This window comes from Triticum aestivum, chromosome 4B (assembly GCF_018294505.1).
Source record: "Triticum aestivum cultivar Chinese Spring chromosome 4B, IWGSC CS RefSeq v2.1, whole genome shotgun sequence".
Classification (NCBI taxonomy): domain Eukaryota; kingdom Viridiplantae; phylum Streptophyta; class Magnoliopsida; order Poales; family Poaceae; genus Triticum; species Triticum aestivum.
This window is the reverse complement of record NC_057804.1, coordinates 499,426,207-499,451,006: the sequence shown is the minus strand read 5'-3', so window position 1 is coordinate 499,451,006 and position 24,800 is coordinate 499,426,207. Positions and strand designations below refer to the sequence as shown.

At 52.4% G+C, this 24,800-nt stretch overlaps 1 protein-coding gene across 1 annotated transcript; it reads left to right on the top strand.

Annotated features, from left to right (window-relative positions):
• Positions 1 to 15,210: 15,210 nt before the first annotated feature.
• LOC123090178 (chaperone protein DnaJ) lies at positions 15,211 to 23,971 on the top strand. Its single transcript, XM_044511596.1, has 16 exons — positions 15,211 to 15,541; positions 16,119 to 16,187; positions 16,816 to 16,911; positions 17,680 to 17,804; positions 17,884 to 18,079; positions 18,777 to 18,952; positions 19,239 to 19,368; positions 19,524 to 19,684; positions 20,672 to 20,745; positions 20,860 to 20,938; positions 21,012 to 21,218; positions 21,662 to 21,887; positions 21,965 to 22,014; positions 22,102 to 22,207; positions 22,295 to 22,353; positions 23,712 to 23,971. The coding sequence occupies exons 1-16, from the start codon at positions 15,251 to 15,253 to the stop codon at positions 23,764 to 23,766; spliced, it is 2,100 nt and encodes a 699-aa protein (XP_044367531.1). The 5' UTR covers positions 15,211 to 15,250; the 3' UTR covers positions 23,767 to 23,971.
• Positions 23,972 to 24,800: the final 829 nt, after the last annotated feature.

Sequence of the window (24,800 nt, the reverse complement as noted above, 5' to 3'; positions counted from 1 at the left end):
CACAGTCTCGACGGCATCGGGAAGGCCGGGCCCTGACCCTGGCACAACCTGTGGTAGAGTGATCTAACCGTAAATTTGCCGGACGAGGTGAGAGTCCAGGTGACCGTGTCAGCAGAAGGGGACAGTGTCACCGGATGAATGAGGGCTAGCAGCTCTTCTAAGAGGGCTTGTTCAGGACCCGTTAACTCCCGAGGGAAGTGGATCTCCGGCGGGTTAGAGGCGAGTGCCGAAGCAACCTTCTGTTCCGGATTAACAGCCAGGACATATAAGTCCTGAAATTGTTCCCAGAGGGGCGCCCCACCCACCCACCTGTCTAGCCAAAAGCGGGCCGAGCGGCCATTACCAATTCCGAATTTGGCGCCAAGAGCAAAAGCCGGACGGACCGCCTGAAGGTCATTCCAGAAGGGAGAGCCCCGCGCCCTGCCTTCGAAGAAATTGCCGCTCGTGAAATACTTAGCGCGTAGCAGATCTGCCCACAGGCCCGTCGCCCCCTGCGACAGTTTCCAAATCCACTTGCACATAAGAGCAATGTTAAGGATCCGAGTGTTAGTGATCCCTAACCCCCCGAGGTCTTTGGGACGACACACCGCATCCCAACGAACCATGTGGTACTTGCGTTTTGGTCCTGTCCCTTCCCAAAAGAAACGAGACCTAGGCGTGTCCATCTTGACATGAACGCCTTCTGCCAGTAGGAACAATCCCATCGCAAATTGCGGCAGCGAGGATAGGCTCGCATTCGTGAGAATTAGCCTAGCTGCCGAGGACATGAACTTCCCTCTCCACGGACACACCCGCCCACCGACATTAGTCCAAAGCGGGGCCCAACCATCTATCGAGATACGCTTGGCATCCAGTGGTAAGCCCAGGTAGGTAAACGGGAGGTTGCCAAGTTTGCAGTTAAGCTGGTCCGCGATACGCTTGCTCTCAGACGAACCTAACCCTATGGGCATCACTTCACATTTGTGGAAGTTGATCTTGAGGCCCGACATGAGTTCAAAACTGATCAATAGAGCTTTGATCGTGGCCACGCTGTGTATGTCCGGTTGGAACAACAGAAGCGTGTCATTCGCGTACTGTAAGTGCGAGATCCCCCCTGGGATGAGGTGCCCCAACACCCCTTTGATGTGGCCTGCCTCCGTTGCTTTACGAAGCAAGGCCGCAAGCGCATCAACCACGAAGTTGAACAAAAGCGGTGACATAGGGTCACCCTGGCGTAAGCCACGCTTGTTTCTGAAGAAGTTCCCTACTTCTCCGTTCACCGAGACCGCAGTATGGCCCCCCGAGACCAACTGCATTACTCTGTGAACCCATGTCAACGAGAATCCTCGACTAATTAGGATTTGTCTAAGGAAATCCCAGTTGACGCGGTCGTAGGCCTTTTCGAAGTCTAGTTTGAGTAAAACCGCCGGTTCGTGCATGCGTCTAAGTTCGTGCAGGGTCTCTTGAAGCGCGAGCAGGCCTTCCAAGATGTTTCTACCACGTATGAAGGCAGATTGGGTTCGGCTAATGGTGCGGTGAGCTATCGGAGATAACCTAGTGGCAAACCCTTTGGCGCAGATTTTGAAAGGGACATTAATGAGCGCAATTGGCCTGTATTGGCGAATATTGTCTGCACCAGGCACTTTCGGGATTAACGATAGCACGCCGTAGTTTAGCCTAGCTATATCCACGAATCCACGCATGAAGCCATTGCACACCGCAAAGATGGGTTCATGCAATAGTGGCCAAAAATGCTTGAACATCGCCACCGGCCACCCGTCGGGCCCCGGTGCCATGTCAGATTTCATACTTTGGATAGCATCCTCGATTTCCTTGGGGAGGAACGCGAGCCCCAGCTCGTCATTCTCGGAATCTAAGACTTTCTGTGCTGGAAGCCACACATCCTCTCGCAACCGCGCACGTTGAGGTTTGTCTATCCCCATCAAGCTGATGTAAAAGTCATAGATATGTTTGCTGATCTCCGATTGCTGAAGAAGGAGCCCCTGCTCCGTCTGCAGTCTAAGGATTAGGCATTTTCTGCGGCGACCATTCGCGTACGCGTGAAAATAGCCAGTGTTCACGTCACCCTTGAGCGTCCACTTGAGGCCTCCCCTACGCCTCCAATATTCCTCCTCCGAACGGAGCAACTCTTCGACTTGCCCTTCTAAGGCGTATCGGTGCGCCCATTCTTGCTCCGAGAAAGGGCGCGCGTCAGCTTGTGTATCAAGGGTTGCAATCTCGGTGAGAAGCCGCGCCCTTAGAACTTTGTCATCCCGCCCCTGGTTCGCACCCCATCCCTTGAGGCTTGCACGCAGGCGTCCCCCGACCGCAGTCCAGAACTCCAATGGGCCGCGCTGCTGGCCCGTGGCTTGGACACATCTTATCCATCTTTCCCTAAAGATAGCGTCAAACTCAGGGACTTCGAACCACGCTGTTTCGAAGAAGAAGCGTGGGCTACGACGAATCTTATCTTCCCCTGAAGATAAGATAAGAGGAGCATGATCCGAGCCGATCCGTGTTTCTGCCAGGAGCGAGCTAAGTGGAAACACCACTTCCCATTCCGAAGACATGAACACGCGATCTAAAACGGATCGAACTGGGGCTAATTGCTTGTTAGTCCAAGTATATCTTGCCCCAGTCCTTGTCACTTCCCTAAGTGACATTGACGCAATTGCGTTATTAAACATGGCCACCCTTGGCCAGTTGATATTATCATTGCTTTTATCCGCATCGGATCAGATAAGGTTGAAATCGCCACCCACCATAAGAGGTACATGGGTTGCGGCTACTGCCAACACCTTGGCTTCAAGTTCTCCCAGAAACTCAGCCGAGCGCGAGTGATCAGCTGGGCCGTAAACTTGCACGACCACGAGTTCGCAAAGCGAGGCTCTCACGCGTTTATTAGCAGCGAGGAAGAAGGTGCCTGCCTCCCAGGACAGCACCTCATAAGTGGCACCACAAAAACCCAGCAACATGCCACCCGAATGGCCGTTTTCCGGACTATGATGCCACGAAAAACGCTCAAGGGGATCTATGGCTAAGACATCCTGGTGTCGAAAATCAGATTTGATGGTTTCCTGGAGCCCTACGATATCTATCCCTTTCTTGCGGATGTAATCTCTGAGTTGGGTACGCCTCCCCGAGTGGCCGTAGCCACGGATGTTCCAAAACAACGCCCGCATCTAAATAACGCGGTTACACAGGCGCACACCTCTGGAGGTGATCGCCTTGGCCACGCGCCTCACCTTGCCGCAGCGAGGCGAGGGGGGAGCAGCAACCCCTGTTGCTGTCTCCCCTTCGGGTTGGAGCAATAGCTCTGTCGAGGTCTCACCCGCGATAGCCAAGCGCTCGGCGTGTTGGGCAACCGCCGCTGCGAGTGCCGCCTGTGCCATCTCCTTGGCACGCACCAGTGAGATGAGCTCGCAAACCCCGCCCTCGCCCATCGGGGCAACCCCACCTCAGTCAACACCTCACCTAGATGATCGTCCGAAAAAGCGTCCAAGATTGCAAAACGGGGGAGTGGGTTACCTGAGGTTTCCAGATTCTTCTGTGCTTGAAGGAGTTGGGCGCGTTGGAGCGAAGGCATGTTCCCCTTGGCGCCCTTGGCCCGCATGCTGGCACGCACAGTGGCCACCTGCCCCTCCACGACGGCCTTGGAGCGCTTGGCCTTCGGGAAAGACGCCATCTTGTACGTCTCCAGCACGGTCGGGGCCGGGCTGGGCACCGCCAGCGCCATCACCGCCTGACGGGGCGTCTCTGGCGCACCCAGGAGCTCCGCGGCACGCCCTGCCTCCGCGCTGACCTTGCGCACGGCCACCTTCTTGAGCTGCTACAACGCGCCGAGCTTGTTGGAGCTGCGGCCTCCTTGGGACGGGGAGAGCGAGGCAAGAGGCAGCGAGTCCACTGACACCGCGATTGGAGTGTTGGCCTCTCCCAGCGGTTCCTCTAGATGGCCCGCATCGGCCTCCGCCGCCGCCCGCACCGGGGGGGACGTGACCAAGCCCAGGTTTGAGCCATACTGGTTTGGGATTGAGAGCGCCAGTTCCATGGACCTCCCCTCCAGAGGCAACTCCAACGGAAGCATCGCCGCCCGGTTCGTCGCGCCGCCCTTGTGTTGATGCCCAACTTCTCCCAGGCCGCCGTGTCAATGGAATCGTCCCCCATGCTATCATCTGTCGCCTTATCTTCGTCCCTGGGGTCGTCGCGCCCCGCCCCATCCGGACCCTTGCCGTGCTGAGGAGGTGGGGCTGGCAAGGCGGGCGCCGTGAGTTGCTCCGGGGGGAGCTCGGGCTCGATGTGGATGTCGAAGCCCTCGCCATTGAACCAGATTTGCACCAGTCCACGCAGCTTGCGGGGGCTGCGGCATGCGAAGCGCATGCGCACAGGGCCCGGGAGGATGAGAGTCTCCTCGTCAATCCGCAGGGGGCGGCCGAGCATGGTGGTAGCCGCCATGAGCAGGTCGGAGCGCCGCAGCTTTGGTGGAACTCCGCCCAGTTTGACCCACACCTCGGGCATCGCCAGAGCTTTGGGAGCTTCGAGAACCGCATCACGGATATCCACCATTAAATTGTTGAGAGAGAGGAAAAGTTTGCCGCTTCGTGTTGCCATCCTGAGCATCGCCGGATCCGGGAAAACCATCGAGAAAGCCCCGCCCTCCATTGGTGAGATCTGCCAATCCCACTCACCCTCAAACAGATGAGGCAGCTCCACTTGAAGGATCTCGAACGTGGGCGTGCCGGACGGAGTGGAGAGCACCGCCGCGTTGGCCCCCAACTGGATCTGAGGCTCCTCCCGCGAATATTCCGGGTACTGGAGGCAGAAGAAGCCTTCGCCAGAGATGGCATGGCCCATAGTTTGGAGAAGTAGGGGCTTGCCGCGGGTCGGGCACTGCACCGACGTGTGCCCCTCCTTGGTGCACACCACGCACAGGGGCTTGAAGGTGCACAGGTTCTGGTAGTGGCCTGTGCGCCCGCACCTGAAGCCCTCCGGGCCATCGGCTTCCTCAATGCGGATGGGTTCCTCCTCCGTGCCCTTGGCCGAGCCCGGCGCCTCAGATCTGGGCAGGAGGGGCGGCTTGGAGGCCACCGCCCTTGCAGGCTTGGATTTCTTCTTCGCTTGAGCTTCGCCGCCCCGCTCGCCGCCCGCCGCAGGCTGCAGGCCCTTGCGCTTGAGCTCGAGGCCGCGCTGCTTGTACTCCGCCTTCTTCTTCTTCTTGCGCTCCTGCTCCTTGAGCCACCACGCTGGCGGCGGCCCCCAGCCACCTTCGTTGTCGGCCCGGCCACGGTTGCGATCCCGCGGCGGATCCATGGGGGGCTTTTCCCCACGGCGGTCTTGCTTGGAGCCCATCGACACAACTTCCGCGAAGGAGCGTCACAGTGGAAGAGGGGGAGGGGTGGGTGAGAGGAAGCGTGCGGAATGGCCGAAACGTCGCACCTCCGCGGCGGAAGCAGGGAAACCTAGCGAGGGGGTTAGGGTTCCGCGAGGGATCCAGAGCCATTTATATGGCCGCGCTGGGTTTGGCGAAACAGGCTGGATTGCCTCCTGTGGGCCGGGTTGGGCCCGGACTACCACGTTTCCCTGCACCCCAGGCCCGTCCGGAGACTGGGCGCCAGCCCATTACTGCCCCGTAGATGGGCCGGGCGCCATCCCAGCGGGCCGGCCCACCCAAGACACAGGCGCAGCCGCCGCAACCCTAGGACGCTCCTCTTGCAGCGCCGGCTACGCCGCCGCCGCCGCCACAGGAAGCTCCGTCGCCGGGCATGGGGGATCCAGCGCGTGCTGCAGGAGCAGCCCCGCATCAGCCACCGCAAGGGAGCCCCGTCCCTCGCGACCCCACGAAGAACCCGGCGCCCTGCGCACGACCGCCGCGACCCGACGCGGGCCACAGCCACCAGGCGCAAAGGCACGTCGACGTCTGGCCTTGAGAGAGCCCCCAAGCTTCTCGGCCCGCGACACGAATTCGCCAATGGTGCAGGCCGCACGGCCGCCCACCTCTGGCAACCCGTCGCCGTCAATCACCGCCTCCTCCTCGCCATCCGACTCCTCCTCCGCCAGAGCCCCAAAACGGCTCCCCGACCACTTAACCACGCCCGTGGGGGGCTCGGCCGTCTGCCTGGGTGCAGGGGAGCGAGCCGTCGACCATCCCCCCGCCAGGCCCCCCGCCGAGACCAGAGCGACGACGTCGTGGTCGGCGGGGACGAGGCCCTGCGCAGCGCCGTCGCCACCATCGCCCGAGACGACAGCGTCGCCAGTCCGTACAGGAACCGTTGGGTCTCCCATCCCTCCAACCCGCCTCACAATCATTTGGGATTCCCCGACCATCTTTCTACCCCATTCCCTCTTTCGCACACCCATCAAAAACACAACCGCCGTCTAAACTGTCGAGATGGCATCACTCTACAACCCCACCCACCCACATGTCATTTTGTCTTGGGCTCTCCAAGTGGCCTCCCTGCGAATCTACTGGAACGCGAAGAATTTTTAGGAAACTTAGAGCATCTCGAACATCTCACCAAACAAAACTCGTCTAGCAAACTACCTATTGGGGCTCTCCAATAACACTTTCTCTTGTGATTGGGGATGAACGCTCCAGAAGATCAGCAATAAGTCTTCCCTAATACCTAACCTCAACTATAGGCCCCACTTGGTGGTGGCACGATTGACGAGCGGGTGGCGTGGCGGGTGGTGCCGGTAGTCGCCAGTGATTGGTTGTGTCGTGTTGGGTGGTGGCGGAGGTCGCCAGCGATCGGTGGTGGCAGCGGTTGACGGTGGAGGCGATGGCACAATGGATGGTGGCGGCGGTTCGACTCGTGGCGGTGGCGCCTATTGCCGATGGTGGTGGTGGCGATCCCATGCAGCGGTGACGGCGGTGATTTGACAGGGGGGTGCGGCGGTCTGGCATGACGCAGTGACGGTCTAACGGTGGTCCGGCTACGGTAGTAATAGTTTTTTTGCTCAACTCCCCCAATATCAGGAAAAAAATTAAGGGAAATATCAAGAATTTATTGGGGAAAGGGGGTTGTTTGAGCATCTCCGGCAGATCCCCGCATAAGTGGTCAAACCCGCAAAATAACCGTTTTTTTGCAGTTTCAGTCGAAAAAACAAGTCCGAACAGACATCTTAAAATCGTCCGCGGGGATCGCTAGGGAATATGGCGCTTCGGTCTGGCGACTCGGGGGGCGACTCGGGGGGCGACGCCGCCCGCGGCCCCGCGGCGGTGGCGGTCAGCTGGACGGAGGTGCGGCCCGCTCCGGGGTGCCCGTGGCGGCGCTCGCCGCCTAGGGCGGAGCCCCCTGCCCCGTCCCTCTCCGGCAGCAGGTTCTGGGCCCTGGTGGGGTGCGATTCCGACGACGACGATGACGAGGTAAGGAATGAGGTAAGTGCAGGTGGCGGTGGTGGTTCGCCGAGGCCCCGTGCGGGGTGCTCGGTGGGTGACTTTGTCGCTCGAGCGGAGGAGCTAGGGGGCTCTCTCATGGCAGGTCGCCGGCGCGCGTTCGCCCCTGGTGGACGCGGCGGCCGTGGACTTGCCCCGCGGATCTGGCGCCCGCCAAAGGGTGTCGACGCGGGCCCGGAGGGGCGCTCGAGCGCCCGGCCGGAGGAGGCGCGCCTCGATCTGGCGTTGGCCGCGCCGCCAGCGGGTGCGGCGGGCTCGCCGGAGTCGACAGGGGTCGACGACGGCGGCGGGGCGGACTCTGCAAGGGAGACGCCGCCCGCGGCTAGGGTTTCGGCGTTGGCAGCGCCCGGGCCGGACGCCTTGTTGGGCTTGTCGGAATGGCCCAGTCTGCCTGTTCATGGGCCAGGAGGCCCAGTGGTCGAACCTAGTGCGCCAGCGCCAGCAGGGTCGCAGGTGCGCCTCCCTGGGCTTGGGCCTGCTCGGCCTGGCCCGGCCGCCTCAGGCCCGCAAGGGAAGAGGCCTGGGCCCATCGCGACGGGGGATGAGCGGCCGCCCCTGCCTATTTATAGGTGGCTGTGGCTGCCGAAGGGTGCCCTAGATCTGTCGCTAGGATTTCCCGCATCCCCCTTGCAGGTGCGGCGGCTCGAGCATCGCGCGCGGCGCCTGCGCCGCTCCGTCTCTCCACCTCCACTCACCCGCTCGTTCGCCACCGCGGTGAGGATGGGCTCCCGCCGCGTGGAGAAGCCACCCATGTCGCCTCCGATCCCGGCGGCGGAGAGGCAACGCGAGCAAGATCTGCGGGCGAAGGCGCTCGCCAAGGTCCCGTCGCCGCCGGCGGGCGAGGCGGGCTGGGGGCCGCCGCCTCCCTGGTGGCTCGCGGAGCAAGAGCGGAAGAAGGAGGAAGAACGTGAGCGCAAAAGGAAGAGGAAAGAGGAGTACCGGCGCCGTGGGCTTGAACAAAAGAAGGAGCTCAAGAGGAAGGATTCCCTCCTTCCTCCGAGCGGCGAGCGGGCTGGGGATCCTCTCGCCAAGAAGCAGAAGCAGAAGGGGGCAGGCTCGGCGCTCCCGCTGCTGGCTGCCGGGCCGTCGGCGTCGAAGGGCTCGGCTGACGCCCCGATCCCAGTGGAAGAACTCGATGGGCCAGAGTGCTTCAAATGCGGGAGGGTGGGCCATTACCAGAATATGTGCCATTTCAAGCCTCTGTGCGTCGTCTGCCACGAGGAGGGGCACGCATCGGCACACTACTCTACGCGCGGTCAGCCTCTGCAGATGCAGATCATGGGCAACGCCATCCCCGGCGAGGGCTTCTTCTGCCTGCCCTTCGTGGAGTCGGCGGGCGAGGAGGTCAGTGCCCCGGTGGTGGCGGACGCGGCGCTCATCTCGGCGGCACCTGGCAAGCTGTCAGTCTCGATCTTGGAGGCGGAACTCCCCCACCTCTTCGAAGGGGATTGGGACTGGCAGGTGGTGGCCGTCGGGGACGACTTGTTCTCCTCGTCTTCCTCGACAAGGCCATGCTGCGAATGGCGACGCGCAGTGGCAAGCTGTACCTCTCCCTCAACGACATCATGGCAGAGATCAAGGAAGCTGTTCTGGAGACTCCCAAGGCCGAAATCATGCCGGATGTGTGGGTCAAACTTTGGGGAGTGCCACCCAAGCACCGCCGCGTGGACCGTCTCATGGCGGGGACTGTGATGATCGGGCGCCCGATGGAAGTGGACAAGGCGTCGTTGGCGGGGCTGGGTCCTGTGCGGATGCGTTTTGCGTGTCGCTCCCCGGCCAAGATCAAAGGGTATGTTCAAATCTGGTTCAACAACGAGGGCTTTACCATTCGGATGGAGGCCGAGGCGGGTGGCAGGCTGGGAGGTGCCCCCCCTCCCCCTCCCCCGGCTAGCAAGGACAAGGGCCCCGATGACATGGACAAGGACACGGACAAGGAGAAGGACGCGAGCATGGGGGATGACTCCATTGACACTGCAACTTGGGATAAGCTGGGCCTCAAGGACAAGACTTCGGAGGATGTGGCCCCGTCTGCGGGGGCTGCGAAGGACCGGGAGGAGCATCACGTTGGTGTGGGCAGCAACGAAACGGGTTTCAATCAATACGGCTCCAACATGTCCCTCGGCCTCGACCTCGACAAGGGCATCTTGGCTTCGTGCGACTCGGAGGGCCGCTCCATGCTCATCTCCCCGGCTGCGGAGAAAGGCGGGCTCCCCACGCCCGTGCGCGGTCTGGCGATTGGTGGGGGGCGGCTCCATAAGAAGACGGCGGGCCGCCAGACCCCCCCGGTGGCGCCAACAAGCCCCCCCTCGGTGCGGGCGGGCACGCCCGCTTCGCACCGGACGGTGGTGATGGCGTTGGCTTCCCCTGGCGGTGCGGTTGGGGGGCACGGGCCGACGGATCCCACGCCTCCCTCCGACTCTCTCCGGGCGGAGGTGACCAAGGCGGCTCCCATCTCCACGGCCAAGCGCTCCAAGGCGGTGGTGACAACCCCGGTGGCACAGGAATGGGTCAGCTCCCGGCCAAAGGGCGCCAAGGGCAACCTCCCTGCTCTCCAACGCGCGCAACTCTTGCTGGCCCAGAAGAACATGGAGACCGAAGGTAACCCCCTATCCCGTATTACGATTTTCGACGATTACTCGGATGAGTGCCTTGGTAGTATTTTAGGGGATAGTGGGGTTGATCTGTCTGATGAGGGTGAGGCCCGAGAGCTCCTGTCTCTCATTCGCTCTAAGGAGATCGCGCAGGCCGCGCTTGCCCAGGCGGCGGCGGCACGCGCTGCGACGGCACCAGAAGAGGCAGGGGCTTCTCTGGTCCCGGTCGCCCGGCCCGATCGGGCGGACACAGCAGCAGGGGCTGCACGGTCCCCCCAGCCCGTGGTCCTGTGAGGACACGGTGAGTGGCCAAGGCGGTTACCGCTCATGGTATCCGCCTCCGCAATCGCATAATCTAAATGCGTTTCCTATTCTGGAACATCCGAGGCTACGGCCACGTTGGGAGGCGGACCCAGCTTAACCAGTTCATTCGCGGCAAAAACATCGATGTAGTTGGTCTGCAGGAAACCATCAAGGCTGATTTCTCTCACCGAGACCTACTCGCCATCGACCCGCTCGAACGCTTCGTGTGGCACTGGGTGCCAGCGATTGGCCACTCTGGGGGCATGCTACTTGGCATTAGCCATGTGTGCTGCGAGGTGGTGGCTTGGGACGCCGGTCGGTTTTTCGTGTCGGCTCATGTCCGCCACCGTGCGTCGCTCCGCGAGTGGGAGATTATAGTGGTCTACGGCCCGGCAGATCATTCTCACTCGCATGAGTTCTTGGGGGAACTTCAGGAAAAGGTTGCGGCCTTGGGTGTTCGCAACCTACCCCTCATTGTGGGAGGGGATTTTAACCTCATCCGTTCGGGAGCGGATAAGAACAACGGGATTATTAACTGGACAAGGGTGTCCATGTTCAATAATGCGATTGCTTCTATGGCCCTTAGGGAAGTGGCTCGCGTGGGCGCACGCTATACCTGGACAAACAAGCAACTCTCACCGGTCCGGTCGGTGCTGGACCGTGTTTCATGTCCGCGGAGTGGGAGATGCTCTTCCCCATGTGCTCACTTCACGCTGAAACGAGGATCGGGTCGGATCACGTCCCTCTTATCCTCTCCTCGGGGAAGGACCGGTTAAAATGAAGCCCACGGTTTTTCTTTGAAACTGCTTGGTTTGAAAACCCGGAATTTGAACAAATCTTCCTCTCCAAATGGGAGTCATGTGTGGCCCGGATACGGCACGCGAGAGGGCCCATGGATTTCTGGATCTCCGCAGGGGCGGGGTTGCGCGCGGCCCTCAAAGGTTGGGGGGCCAACCAGGGCCGCGAGGATAAGTTGCTCCGAGCCCGTTTGGTGACGGACCTCGACCGTATGGACGCGGCTGCGGACGTATGGGTTTTCTCGGAGCAAGAATGGGCCGAGCGGTACGCTGTTGAGGCCCAGGTTGAGGCCCTCCTCCGTGCAGAGGAGGAGTACTGGCGTAGGAGGGGTGGAATAAAGTGGACGCTCGAAGGGGACGCAAACACAAAATACTTCCATGCTTATGCCAATGGCCGGCGACGTAAGTGTGCCATTCTGAGGTTGCAATCGGAGCAGGGGCTCCTATTGCGCCAACAGGACATAGTCCGGCACATTTACGATTTCTACATCAAGCTGCTGGGCTCCAGGGAGGAGTCCAGGGCTCGCCTACGGGCGGATATCTGGGATCCCGCTCTGCTGGTCTCGGATGAAGAGAACGAAGGCTTGGGCCTCGCCTTCCTTCCTCAGGAAATCGACCAGGCGATCCTGGGGATGAAATCTGACACGGCACCCGGCCCGGATGGGTGGCCGGTGGCGATGTTCAAATTTTTTTGGCAAGTCCTCAAGGGCCCCATTTTCGAGGTGTGTAACGGGTTTATGCGTGGCACTATGGACATATCGCGCCTTAACTTTGGGGTTCTTTCGCTTATCCCCAAAGTTCAGGGCGCGGACAATATTAGACTTTTTCGTCCCATAGCGCTTATCAACGTCCCGTTCAAAATCTGCTCTAAGGCTTGTTCTACGCGCTTGTCTCCGGTGGCCCATCGTATTATTAGTAGGAATCAAACGGCGTTTATTCGTGGTCGCAACATTTTGGAGGGCCCGTTGGCCCTACAAGAGATCGTTCACTCGCTCAAGCGTAGCCGCCAGCCGGCAATACTTCTGAAATTAGATTTCGAGAAGGCGTACGACCGAGTGAACTGGGAGTTCCTCCGACAAATCCTTCTGGATCGAGGGTTTTCGGCAGTTTGGGTTCACCGTATGATGCAATTGGTCTCGGGAGGCCAAACGACGATTGCGGTGAACGGAGAAGTTGGGAACTTCTTCCGCAACAAACGTGGGCTGCGTCAAGGGGACCCAGCCTCACCGTTGCTTTTCAACTTTGTGGCAGATGCACTGCGCGTCATGCTAGACAAAGCTCGCGTTGCTGGCCACATCAGGGGAGTGGTCGGCAATCTGATCCCTGGAGGGGTGTCGCACCTTCAATATGCCGATGACACCCTACTCCTTTTTGAGCCGGACACTCACAACATAGCAACGGTTAAGGCCATCTTGTTATGTTTTGAACTAATGTCCGGACTAAAAATTAACTTCCACAAGTGTGAAGTGGTGTCCATAGGGATGGGCGCGGCCGAAAGCGAACGGGTGGCCAACTTGCTAAATTGCAAGCTTGGAAAGTTCCCGTTCACCTACCTTGGCCTACCGATCGCAGAGAAGAAATGCTCAATTGCCGATTGGGAACCTCTCAACACTAAGGTGGCGGACCGGGTATGTCCATGGAGAGGTCGATTTATGTCATCAGGGGCACGACTAATCCTTACTAACTCAAGCCTCTCGTCCCTACCCATGTTCGCCATGGGTATGTTCTTGTTGGCGGATGGCGTCCATAAGAAAATGCACACTCCCCGGGCACGTTTCTTTTGGGAAGGTGCGGGCCCTAAACGGAAGTACCACATGGTTAAGTGGCAACCGTTTGTCGACCTAAAACCCAGGGGGGTCTCGGGGTCATCAACTCTAAGCTGATGAACATAGCACTTATGTGCAAGTGGATCTGGAAGCTGTCCCAGGGAGGGACCGGCCTCTGCATTGACCTCCTTCGTGCCAAGTACTTCCCTCATGTGAATTTCTTTGAGGCATCTCCTCACGGGTCACCTTTCTGGACCTCCATCCAATACCTCAAACCGTACTTCGCCAGGGGAGCGAGGTTTACGGTCTACAATGGCCGCTCCACCCGGTTTTGGCACGACGTGTGGATTGGCCAGCAACCCCTTTGGTCGGAGTTCCCCCACCTCTACGCCATCGCGGTTGATCCCAATCAACTGGTGGCGTCGGCCCTCAGTGCCTCCCCGCCCCCCATATTCTTCAGAAGGGAGCTTGTGGGACCGGAGCAGGCCGAGTGGGATCACGTGCGGGCTTTGACTGCGACCGTTCGCTTATCGGACTCCGCTGATGAGGTCTCTTGGAGACTCTCGGGCTCTGGCAAGTTCACTGTCAAGTCAATGTACAGGAAGCTGTGTCGCGGGCATGCCCCTATGGCAGCCACGGGGCTTTGGAAGGCGCGAATCCCGCTAAAAATTAAGGTCTTTCTTTGGCAATTATGTCAGGATCGCCTTCCTACCTCTATTAATATAGCCAAGCGCAATGGCCCTGCTTCCGGACCGTGCGCTCTGTGTCATAACGCGGAAGATGTTGACCACGCGTTTTTTCGCTGCCCTTTGACGCGGTTTGCTTGGAGTGCGGTCAGGGAGGCCGCTGGGGTGGATTGGGATCCACGCTCACGTTCTGAGCTTGTGTCTTACTTAGCTGCGACCCCGGGCTCTTTGCGCCGGATAATGTGGACGTGTGCTTCGGCCTTGCTATGGGCCTTATGGCATATTCGCAACAAGTTTACTATTGAGGGAGCGTTTCCCTCTCACCCCGCCGATGTTATCTTCAAATGCGTCTTATTCTTGCAGCAGTGGGCTCCGCTGGGAAGGCAACAGGGTGCTGATCTCCATCGACATGCTACCGCTCGGCTCCGCACAGTCTACTCGGTGTCCCGAGCCCCGTCGCCTCCTCCGTCTGCTGCCTTATAGGGATAGGCGGCCCTTTTGGTCCTGCTTTCTTTGAGCCTGCGTGCTCGCTACTCTGGCTAGCTATGCCATGTAACGCACTTATCATCGGTCTCGCCTCTTGGCTCTGTTTCGAAACTTGGCTGTCTAGCCTCGGTTTAGTTTGGTCTGATACTTGTTCGCACGCTGCCTAATGTTGTGGGCTTTATTAATTTAAAGCCGGACGTCTCTGACGTCTATGTTCTAAAAAAAAATCGTCCAACCCTTAAAAAAATTTAAGGGGCCCTGTAAACGCAAACGTGAAACCTTCATATATGCAGTTTTGAGGGCAACTTTCCCAGGGTCCTGCATACCGGTCAACGTTGGCGGATGAGGAATCTTTGCTCCCGCCAACGCCATGAAGCTCGCCCGGCCGCCCCTCGGCCACCGCGGCCGTCCGCCCCGGCGACCGCGCTCGCCCGCCGGCCGTACGATAGCCGGCCGGGCCTCCATCCCGGTCGCCGTGCTCGCTCGTGACTACGCAACTCTCGAATGGAGCTAGCTAGCTAGCTCAATCCATTCGAACGGAGCTAGCTAGCTGCTCAATGGATTCAAAGAGCTAGCTGTCCGCTATCCCTTGTCCGCCTGTCCGCTGGATTGACGCGAGGAAGAGGACGACTTGCATATATTCAGTATATTCGGAGAATATTCTTTTTTACGGGTTGATTATACGGGGTCTGAGTCTGTCCACGCCCGCGCCGGCCTGCATATACCCTTTTCCGCGAACTGCAAAAGACTTATGCGGGTCGGGATTTTGCGGGGTCTGCTAGAGATGCTCTTATTAGAAATAGCATTTGTGATTGTCCAGAGTCATTTTGTGGTACCGTAGTTTGAGTCGCGGTGTTAATCTCTACTACTTAGAAAGAACGTAAGGTTTTCATTTCACCTGTCTTCCCATCACCCCTTCATCCAACCTTTCATATATACGATAATCAATCATCTTAATTTACTTACTTCCTGAACCAATTCCACTTTAATTTACTTACCAAATTTCTAATTAAAATATAAGTTAATTCACGTGCGGAATTTAATGAACATTTATTTAAACAATCATATTATCATTGACAGATAAATCACAAGCTATCGTATTGGAATATTTATACCCGGTTGCAACGCAATGGCGTTGTTCTAGTTAAAAAAAAGAAGAAGTTTGAGTCGCGGTGTGAAAGACACAGTGCGTTGCGAGTTTCACCGCAACCGGACTCGTACAGTGCGCGGGCAGCCACCGCCCTGTTCAATGGCCGCCGCGCTTTACCTCCCCGCGAACCCAAATCCGACGCGCAACCCCACCTCCTCCCTCCGCCCGTCGCTGCCACGGCCTTCCACTTCCGGCGAGCTCCACTTCCGTCCCCGCCTAGTGCCCCGTCGTGCCCGCGCTCGAACCCATCTCCCCTCCGCGTTCGGGAGGCGACCGCCCGCGGCGGCTGCGGCCGCGCGCGGAGGGAAGGACTACTACGCTACGCTGAACGTCCCGCGCGACGCCACCCTGAAGGAGGTCAAGAGCGCCTACCGCACCCTCGCGCGCAAGGTACTGCTCTCTCGCTTCCTTCCTCTTCCATGCCCCTCTCGGCTGCTGCTGCTATTCTGTTACACACAGTACAGTTTGCCTGACTGTGATTGTATGAGTGTACAGAGACTAGAAATAAGAGAGATAATGTGGTATGATTGAGTTGAGCCACTCGCATAATTCTCTGGTGCCAACCTGGGGAATTATCAGCATGTGCATCTATTTCACTACTTCGATCTTGTATTAAAAATGAGGTAACATTTCAGAAAGCTGGCTCGCGGCGACAGTACTGCACTACTGCAATGTTACAGCATGAACATTTTCTGACCTGTTGGGAATTGGCCTGGTCAAAAGCAAGCTCTCTGGTCTCTACTGCAATTTTAGCAATTTGTAAGATGATAATCCTGCATATTTGTGCTCTTTGTGTTGAAGATTACCGAGCTATACATATGTAGTACAGTTTACAAATTAAATCCCAATTGTGCATTTTTGGGTGTTCTCTTCAGGTAGACCCTACTCGTTGATTTCCAAGATTCCACCCATGTATAGTTGGTGCTGGAGCTACAGACTGTGATTCTTGGTTTGTTTTGTATTTCAGTACCACCCGGATATGAACAAGAGCCCTGGGGCAGAAGAAAAATTTAAGGAGATAAGTGCTGCATACGAGGTATCGTCTGCTCCCTGGTCTCTGCTGAAGTGCTAGGAATATGCTCAGTGTTAGACTATTAAACCAAGATTTAGTTATTGTTTTACTCTTCGTAGTGGTGACCCATTTTTTCCCACCATGCTGCACTTTATGTGCACTGTAGCCACATGAAGTTATTCTCTGCATCTTGGAGATATGCTATATTGGAATAGTTGCAGCAATTTCATGAAGCCACTTAAAAAACCTATTACTTACAATGCTATGGTTTCTGTGTCTCTGTTGTTTTCTTTTACTGTGCAGATGTATATTAATTAATTTATTTTAATTTTCCTTTACCTGCTAGCTGAAACTCGATCTAAAGAGGGCCAGTTTGAAACTATTCCTAACATTTAGTTTGTGCGCGTACCCTTGCTAGTTACTACACTGCTAATCCACTGTGTCAAGGGGTTAACACTTAACGGTGACCCTTGTACTTACTGGTTCCTTGTTTATCGACAACATTATTGAATCAAAATCAAGTAATATACTATATTATAGTTGTGCTGTAGTCAAAGAGTCTTAGATGACCATGTTCCAAACTGTGATGTTTGATAATGTTATCAGATGACTACGCTTTTATGTGATTCACTTACGCTGTAGCCTCTTTTAGGTTCTGTCGGACAAAGAGAAAAGATCTCTGTATGATCGGTTTGGAGAAACAGGACTTCATGCAGATTATGGAGGTGGAGATTTCAGTGCACATGGGGTATTTACTTATTCAAAACGTTATGGTTTTGCTTTCAATCAGCTATTTTCCTAATTTAGGGTATAAGTTTATTTTCTACTCCCTCCGTAAACTAATATAAGAACGTTTAGAATACTAAAGTAGTGATCTAAATGCTCTTATATTAGTTTACAGAGGGAGTACTATTCGATGTTGTTTTCTCTTGCTAATTATATTCTTCAACTTACACCAACAATTGTTGTCTAAATTGGATTTCATGTTTCACAATTAATATGATGGCAGTCAGATAGGCTCAATCGTGAAATTATTATGGGATGAATTGTAAAAATGTTTCTCACTTAACCCTCCGCGTACATTCTATATTCTCTATCATATACATTGGCATGTGATTCTCATTGTTTCTGAAGGACTAGCTGAAGTAAACAAACTAGAGAGTTTTTTTTAACAGAGAACTGTAGAGGAGGCCTTGAAAGTATATATATTATTAATAATGAAAAGGATTTGCAGGATATGTACAATAGTATTTACAAGAGACCCGTGGAAAGAATATACAGATAAACGCCAAGTAAAAGTCTAACTGAAAAATTAAGCTAGAGAATCTACCCAACAAAGTACATAGTTATCCATAGGATGCAATGCAATGAAGAAAAAACAACAGCAACAGCATGTGATTCTCATTTACGCGTGATAAACTTGCAATGTTGTGTGCATCTTGCATCCTAACTAACAAGCCACTTAATATGGAAGGTCTCAGTCGAATAAAGTTAATGTAACATGATTCTTTTGCAGGTTGATCCATATGAACTCTTCAATGCATTTTTTGGCAGTTCTAACAAGTTCTTTGGAGATAGCATGGGTCAAGGGCGATTTTATTACAGTTCAAATGTCAAGGATAACAGGGGACTTGATATTCGGTAAACAATTTAAGCCTCGCATTAGAGCGGGGAAAATTAATTCTTGGATAGCTGTTTACACCCTTTTTCTGAATTACAGCTATGATCTTCTCCTTCCTTTTGAAGAATCAATCCTTGGAGGCAAACGGGTGATCAGTATTTCTAGACATGAAACCTGTGGCGCTTGCCATGGATCTGGAGCTAAATCTAGCAATAGCATAACAGAATGTGCACAATGCAGAGGTCAAGGCAGGTCGATGAAATCTCAGAGGACACCTTTTGGTATAGTATCTCAGGTGACCTAGACATGCTACATTGGAATGTTGCGTTTTCTGTCATTGTGTAACTTGTGTTTAATGCTGGCTTACTGAGTTCACTATATGGCTTTTGCAAATTCATGCACCTTTATTAGAGCCTACAATACACAAATTGTCTGTTAAATGAAGTTGCCTCTCTGGAATTTTGTTTTTCTGTTGGGTCACCACTCACCACGGTTACCTGTGGAGTTCATTGAATACGGAGTTACTTGTGGAATCTGTATTTCATTAATATGGGAGAAGAGAGATCATATTGTAGAAAACCACTGTATATCAAGTGTTAGATTCTACTCAGTTAACTAGCCTGGGATTTATTTATTTTTGAAACAACGAGCCACCTCGTCGATTTCCATTATAGGAACCGCCAGCAGAGGTTTAAAAAACATAAACCCATTAACTAGCCTGTGATACTCTTGTCTTCTGGACATGCATAAACTCTTATTAGTGTATGAACAACAAAGTCTTACATGCAATAAATTCTATAAATGTTAATATGTCATAATCCATCGTTTGGTGCATTTACCACATAATTTAGTCTGTCTATGACTGTTTACTATTGCTCATGTCGCATGCTAGCAAAGTCCTCTCTTTCCTGGAGTTCAGAATGATATACTTTAGCTGTTATCTTTTGCTGTATGACCCCTTAGTTACTATCTGTTGCTGTTACATTCTGCAGATATCTTCTTGCTTAAATTGTAATGGCAGTGGGAAGATAATTACTGAACATTGCCCAAGCTGTGATGGTTCAGGCAAAGTCCAAGTTGAGCAAAGTATACAAGTAGACATACCGGGAGGTATTGAGGATGGCTCAACCATTCGAATTACCGGAGGAGGTAGTGTTGATAAGCAAAGGCAAGCACTGGGCAATTAATACATAATTATGTAAATTCATGACCTTTATGTAGTTTTCCGCATGTTTAATTTGAACTGTAACTTGGTCAAAGCTAGGCCTAGGCTGTCTATACTGTAATTTCTGTCAATTGGCAAAGTGCTCATAATTATTAATTTGTATATATTAAGTATAGTAATACAGTCTGGATGAAACATTACTCACATTTCAGTTAAGTTGATTAGGATCCACTTACTGCGAAAAGATATTATTATTGTTATCGTTATCCATTTCTGTCTTATCATGCAGGGGTGTAAGTGGTGACTTGTATATATTTCTTCGTGTTGAAGAAAAACAAGGCATCCACAGAGAAGGTCTCAATTTGTGCTCGGATGTCACGATTGATTTCACCGATGCAATTTTAGGAACTACGGTTAAGGTGAGCTGTTAATTTTTTGGACGTCACACAAAACTCACGTGTTGTTTTAGTGAAGCATTTTCTTTTGTTAATTCCATCACGTTGCAAACATTCTTGTTTTATGCTAGAAAGACTCCCACTTAAGCTTAATCGAGAAAGCAATCTTGTTATTGCAGGTTGAGACAATAGAGGGATTGAGGGATCTTTATATTCCTCCTGGAACTCAGCCTGGGGAGAAGTTGAAGATTGCGCAACTGGGAGCTCCGGACATTAAGAGACCTAACCATAGAGGAGATCACAACTTTGTGATAAAGGTGAACATCCCGAAGAATATCAGGTGTGAATTGCCAGTGTTTTCTAATAGCGCGCGAGCTTCTGACAAATGTTGTTTTTACACTCAGATGATTTGATCTTTAGCTATTCCCGAAATCGTCACTTAAATTTCCAAAAGTTTTAAAAGCTAATCCCTCCGTCCCATAATATAATCTCTTATTACATCCAATATGTGAGTATATTGGATGCAATAAGGGCCTGTTCTGCAACGCTCCAGCTCCCAGCTTCGTCAACTTTACGTATGAAGCTGAGCCGAACACTCTAGCTTCACGGAGTTCAAATCTGAGAAGCTGGCGGGCGTCTACGTGCAAAAACTGAGGAGTTTCCGAAGCTAGCATTTGCCAGCTCTCAGAAAACGGAGAAGACAGAGTTGGGTGAAAATTACAAAGCAATGCCACCGCCAAGTGAACGATCGAACCGGTACGAGGCAAACGTCACGAGCGAACATAACGATTCACCAGCCGACGTGCCACATGGGCTGAAAATAACGTCCACACCCACCTATCCGACCAGGCCCATGCCTCTTTCACAGCCACTTGGGCTCTCAGCCCACTCCAAAACGTTAACTTCAGAAGCTGACGCTGCCGAACGATTTCCAGATCGCCACCTGAAGCGAGAAGCCACGCGAGAAGCCAGATTTGAGAAGTTTTGCAGAAGCTGGGGCGTTGCAGAACAGGCCCTAAGATCTTATATTATGGGACGGAGGGAGTAGCTGATTTCTTGTTCAAAGAGTGAACCAAATTGGACATGCTTGATTGCAGGGCGCAATAGCCAACAACAATCACATGACGTCATATTTTTCATCTGACCTGTCCTGTCATCCTTTTGTTGTTTGCTCTCTGTTGGCATTATCGGTTGGCAAGTGTGCTGCTACTCGTAGTGGTCTTCAGGGAGCTGAACTGGAAACAGTAGCATTGCTTGTTAGTTTTTATAGTGTTAACACCATAGTCACTTTTGTTGTGTTACTTCCTAATTGTGTTTATTTATGCAGTGGCCAGGCACGTTCACTTGTTGAAGATCTTGCCGCACTAAAGGGAACTCAGGGCATCTCAGTTCCTGCTGATGGTACATCATACTGTTCCTGAGTTAATTGTAGTTAGCATCTTAATATCTTATGCACGCATACATAACATAATTCGCAAGACTTTTTGCTTCCTAACTTTTGGCTTAATACTATAGATCGAGGAAACTTGAGAAGCCATCATTCTTCCACAGGGAAGAAATCATCGTTTTGGGGGTCCGTCAGGAATCTGTTCAGGTACATATAATATCTTATTAGTATTATAGTTCATTTTTGCCCGAATTTAACAATGTTATTCATACCATGCCAGGGGTGAAGAAGGGGATCAGAGATTTGCTTCGATCAGTGCACAACCTGTTATTCCACGGTGGACTTATCAACGAGGAATCCATCCTGCTGCCCCACTGTTAGAAGGATGCTTCATGATCGCAGCACTCATCTTCGTGATATTCAGAAGGGGCAAATTCAGGCTTTGCCTGAAGGGGGATGATCGCGCAACTACTTTTGAAGATGGAGAGTGAAGTTTGGTAGCGCTGTTTGTCGGATGTTAATAGTGTGATGGATCGGAATCCGGTTGCACAAATCTGTTACTCGGACAGATTGGCGATCATATTGTTTGCGCCCCGCCAGTTTTGTTATTGTGTGGGAAGCCAGGAAGAAGCAGGGGCCAGAGTAACATCAGTGAACATAGAACAGCACATTTTGTACTAGTACTTCCTAGACTGGTGCTCATGACTAGAACAGGTTACAGTATGTGATGGAAAATACCCACAATTTTTAAAGAAGCTGTTGGCTCAAAGAGTGAAACAAGTTACATGCAAAAGGGATTGAAATATGTTTATCAAAATTGTTTGAAGAAGCTGGTGGCAAATGCGTTGGAAGTTTTTAAAACATGTTTCAAATATTATTTCAAAGAGATTGAAATATGGTAGTACTAGCATCTGTAATGCGTTCCACTTGATTGGTTGGTCCACACGGGGCAGAGACAGACGCCGCCGCATTCGTCTCCCCGGCCGCTACCGCAGCCGACCGGATGGATCCATCACTCGCCATGCGTCCGCGTCCACCGCTCCACCGGATTCAGCGGCGGCGGACCCCCGCGGCCTGCAGCTGCGTCCTGCTACTCCTCGCTCTCCTCATCTCCCCCACCACCGCCGCCGCCAAGTCCTCCGGCCGCCCCATCACGGTACGTCTCCTCACCTGACCTCTCCCCACGCTTCTCCCTGCCACCCACCCGTCTCACCCTCCAATTCCGCGTTGCAGGACAAGGAGATCCGTGAGAACAAGGCCGCCTGCTACACCGACGTCGAGAAGTACGTGGCCGCCGTGTATGCTGCTCGTGCTCGATGGGGATGCATCTGATGTTGTTTCTGACGGTTTTTTCTCTTGGCTCCGCGCAGCGGGCTGTGGGGATTCGCGTGCAGGTCCTCCACCACGGAGAAGGAGAACTGCGTGCTGCGCTGCCTTTCGCCGGAGTGCTACAACCTCATATACGGCGGCGATCCGGTGAGTGGAGCCGCGGTGTGGAAGGCTGCTTTTGTGATGTTTGATTTGATTTCTGAAGGGATTTTTTTTTTTACTTTGTTGTGGCAGCTTGAGGAAGGGGAATTGGACTATGTCCGCAGCCATGAGTACAAGTACTGCATGCACAAGTAAGACACCATGAATTATATGGAATATGTATCTTTAATGTTTCTGGATATACACTGATTGTACGTATCTACCTAGCATTGTAAACGATTGCATTGTTTTGCTCTCTGATTGGGTGTAGAGGGTGGAAAAGGAGCAAAATAATTTTTGGAGTAACGTCTCCTGTCAGATGGGATATTTAGGAGAGGGTCGGAACAATGCTCATAGACAAGTAGAGTTATTAGCAATTCTCACCACATACCAATTTCATGTAACTATATCTTTTCATGTAGTTCCTTATGAAGGGCAGTCTTAGGTATATGTTTAGCGTTTAGTGATTAGACTTGATGTACTTATGGTGGGACAGTTAGTTATGGCTTGTGTTAAAAGCCTGACCATAAAGCCTGTCATAACATGTTAACCAAATGGATAATTCAGTAAGGGAGATTACGTTGCACTCATCTCATGTCGTTTACTGCATGCTGTCTGTTTAAGTGATAGTTGAGCAAGGGAGATTGCATTGCGCCAAATAACGCTCACAAACAACAAGCATAGAAGCACTCAGGACATTTTATTCCTACCAAGCAAATCATTATGTTAGTCTGCTCAAGTGTCATCACCCACATTCCCAACCTCAGTGATCTGCAGTAGAACAAAGGTTCAGTCCTTATGTATTCTACCCAGCTGTCTCTTCGATTCTACGGTCTACATTACTGTGTGTTTAATTTTGTCAACTCACAACTCGACTCATCCTAATGTGGGCTAGTATAACTGTTCATCAAGGGTAACCTGCTGGATCCATTGGGTTTTTAATTCTTGTTGCTATATCGCGCAGTTTTACTTCCCCAGAACAAAAAAGAAAATATTAGTTACTGGTGCTCCTCACATTGTAAATACCTGTACTTCCCAGAATATCACTTTGATTCCCATGATCATTTGTTATTTACTGAGAAATTACATCCAGAAAATGAAAACAGAAATCACTTTATTTTGGACTGAGGTGTTTTGGATAATTTACATTAGAGCTTACATGCTACTACTTTTATTATTCAGTTTGTTGTATAGGTCTGAAAAAATAATCTCATTTTTATACTGTAATGAACCAAACTTGTATCCATATTGTCATTGCATCATTTTTTACTAGTTGACCATTGACTCTCTGGCATTTTAGTTTTTTTTCTCTCGATACGCACAGCATGCGTATCATATATTAAAGATAGAAGATGGGTAAAGGGCCCAATCCACCGTGGATTCTACATTCAAACTTTCACACCCACATTTGCCACTCCACTCCACCTAATATAGAAGATGGCATTTTAGTTTGGTTAGCTGCTCTTGCTCCGTCGCCCCAACTTGTGTTTTTTGTTTCTGTTCTTTTCAGGGTATCCCTTGGAGAAAGCTTGGATGGTGTGAAGGGTTCCTTCAGCTATTCATGAAGGATTTGTACTTTCTGCCAATGGAGTGAACAGAGAAATATTCTCCAAGTCTGCTGTAAACAGTAAACTGTAACGTTTCCTAACATATGGTGTATCTTTATGTTGCATTACGCACTAGGTATATTTGTATGAAATTCTTAGTCACCAATCCAACATATATCTTTCCAGTGTTTTCATTTCATGCTGGAAAATTTAGTATCTAACAGTAGCTCTTATCTAGGAAAATTGTGTCAAGTTATTCCTGTGTTTCCACTGTCATCTCTATCTGATATCCCAATAGACTTAATAATAGACATCCAAAGATAACGAAACAAGTCAGATATGCAAACATAATAAGGTACTACAGGGAAACCATATTTAAGATTCATTGAGATCACTGTTAGTGTTAGATAGACAACAGAATCGAAGCTTCAGTTGACACAAACAACATTACAAAGGAAAGGGTTCAACAAGGAAGAAGCACCCAGAACAACAAGCTCCTGAATTTTATGTCAACATTCAGGTTTTACTGCCAATGAGTGACTAAAAAGGGGTCAGCAAATACATCACTTCGTGGCTGTTTGGTTTCTAGCCACACTTTCCCACACATTGCCACACCTCATATTAGGTGGGTGTTTGATTCTAAGCCACACCCTAGGCAATATTCTTTTTGTGAAAAATAACCATATGTCATACACACAAAAAGTGTGGCAAGATTTCTCGACCGACAGCCTCTTGCATTTTGAGATAATAAGTGCCAAGTCAAGAGGAGAGGCTCGTGATAATTGTTGCCACTAACGAGAAGCTTGGGAGGCATATTTGACAATCATGCAAAATGCTTTCAGAATCAGTACTAGGCACATCTCTCAATCCAGAGAAGTAGCTGGGTCAAAAGCTTCAATATTCTGCCGATTCATTTTTTCTGTTTAACTCTGCGACTGTGACAAGTGGGAAAACCCATTCGCCTGGTCACTCTTTGGAAATAGCATAGGTGCCATCATGTAGGATCAGTCAACTTCACAAAGAGGTGCCTCGGCCTCATTATGTGTCGGCAA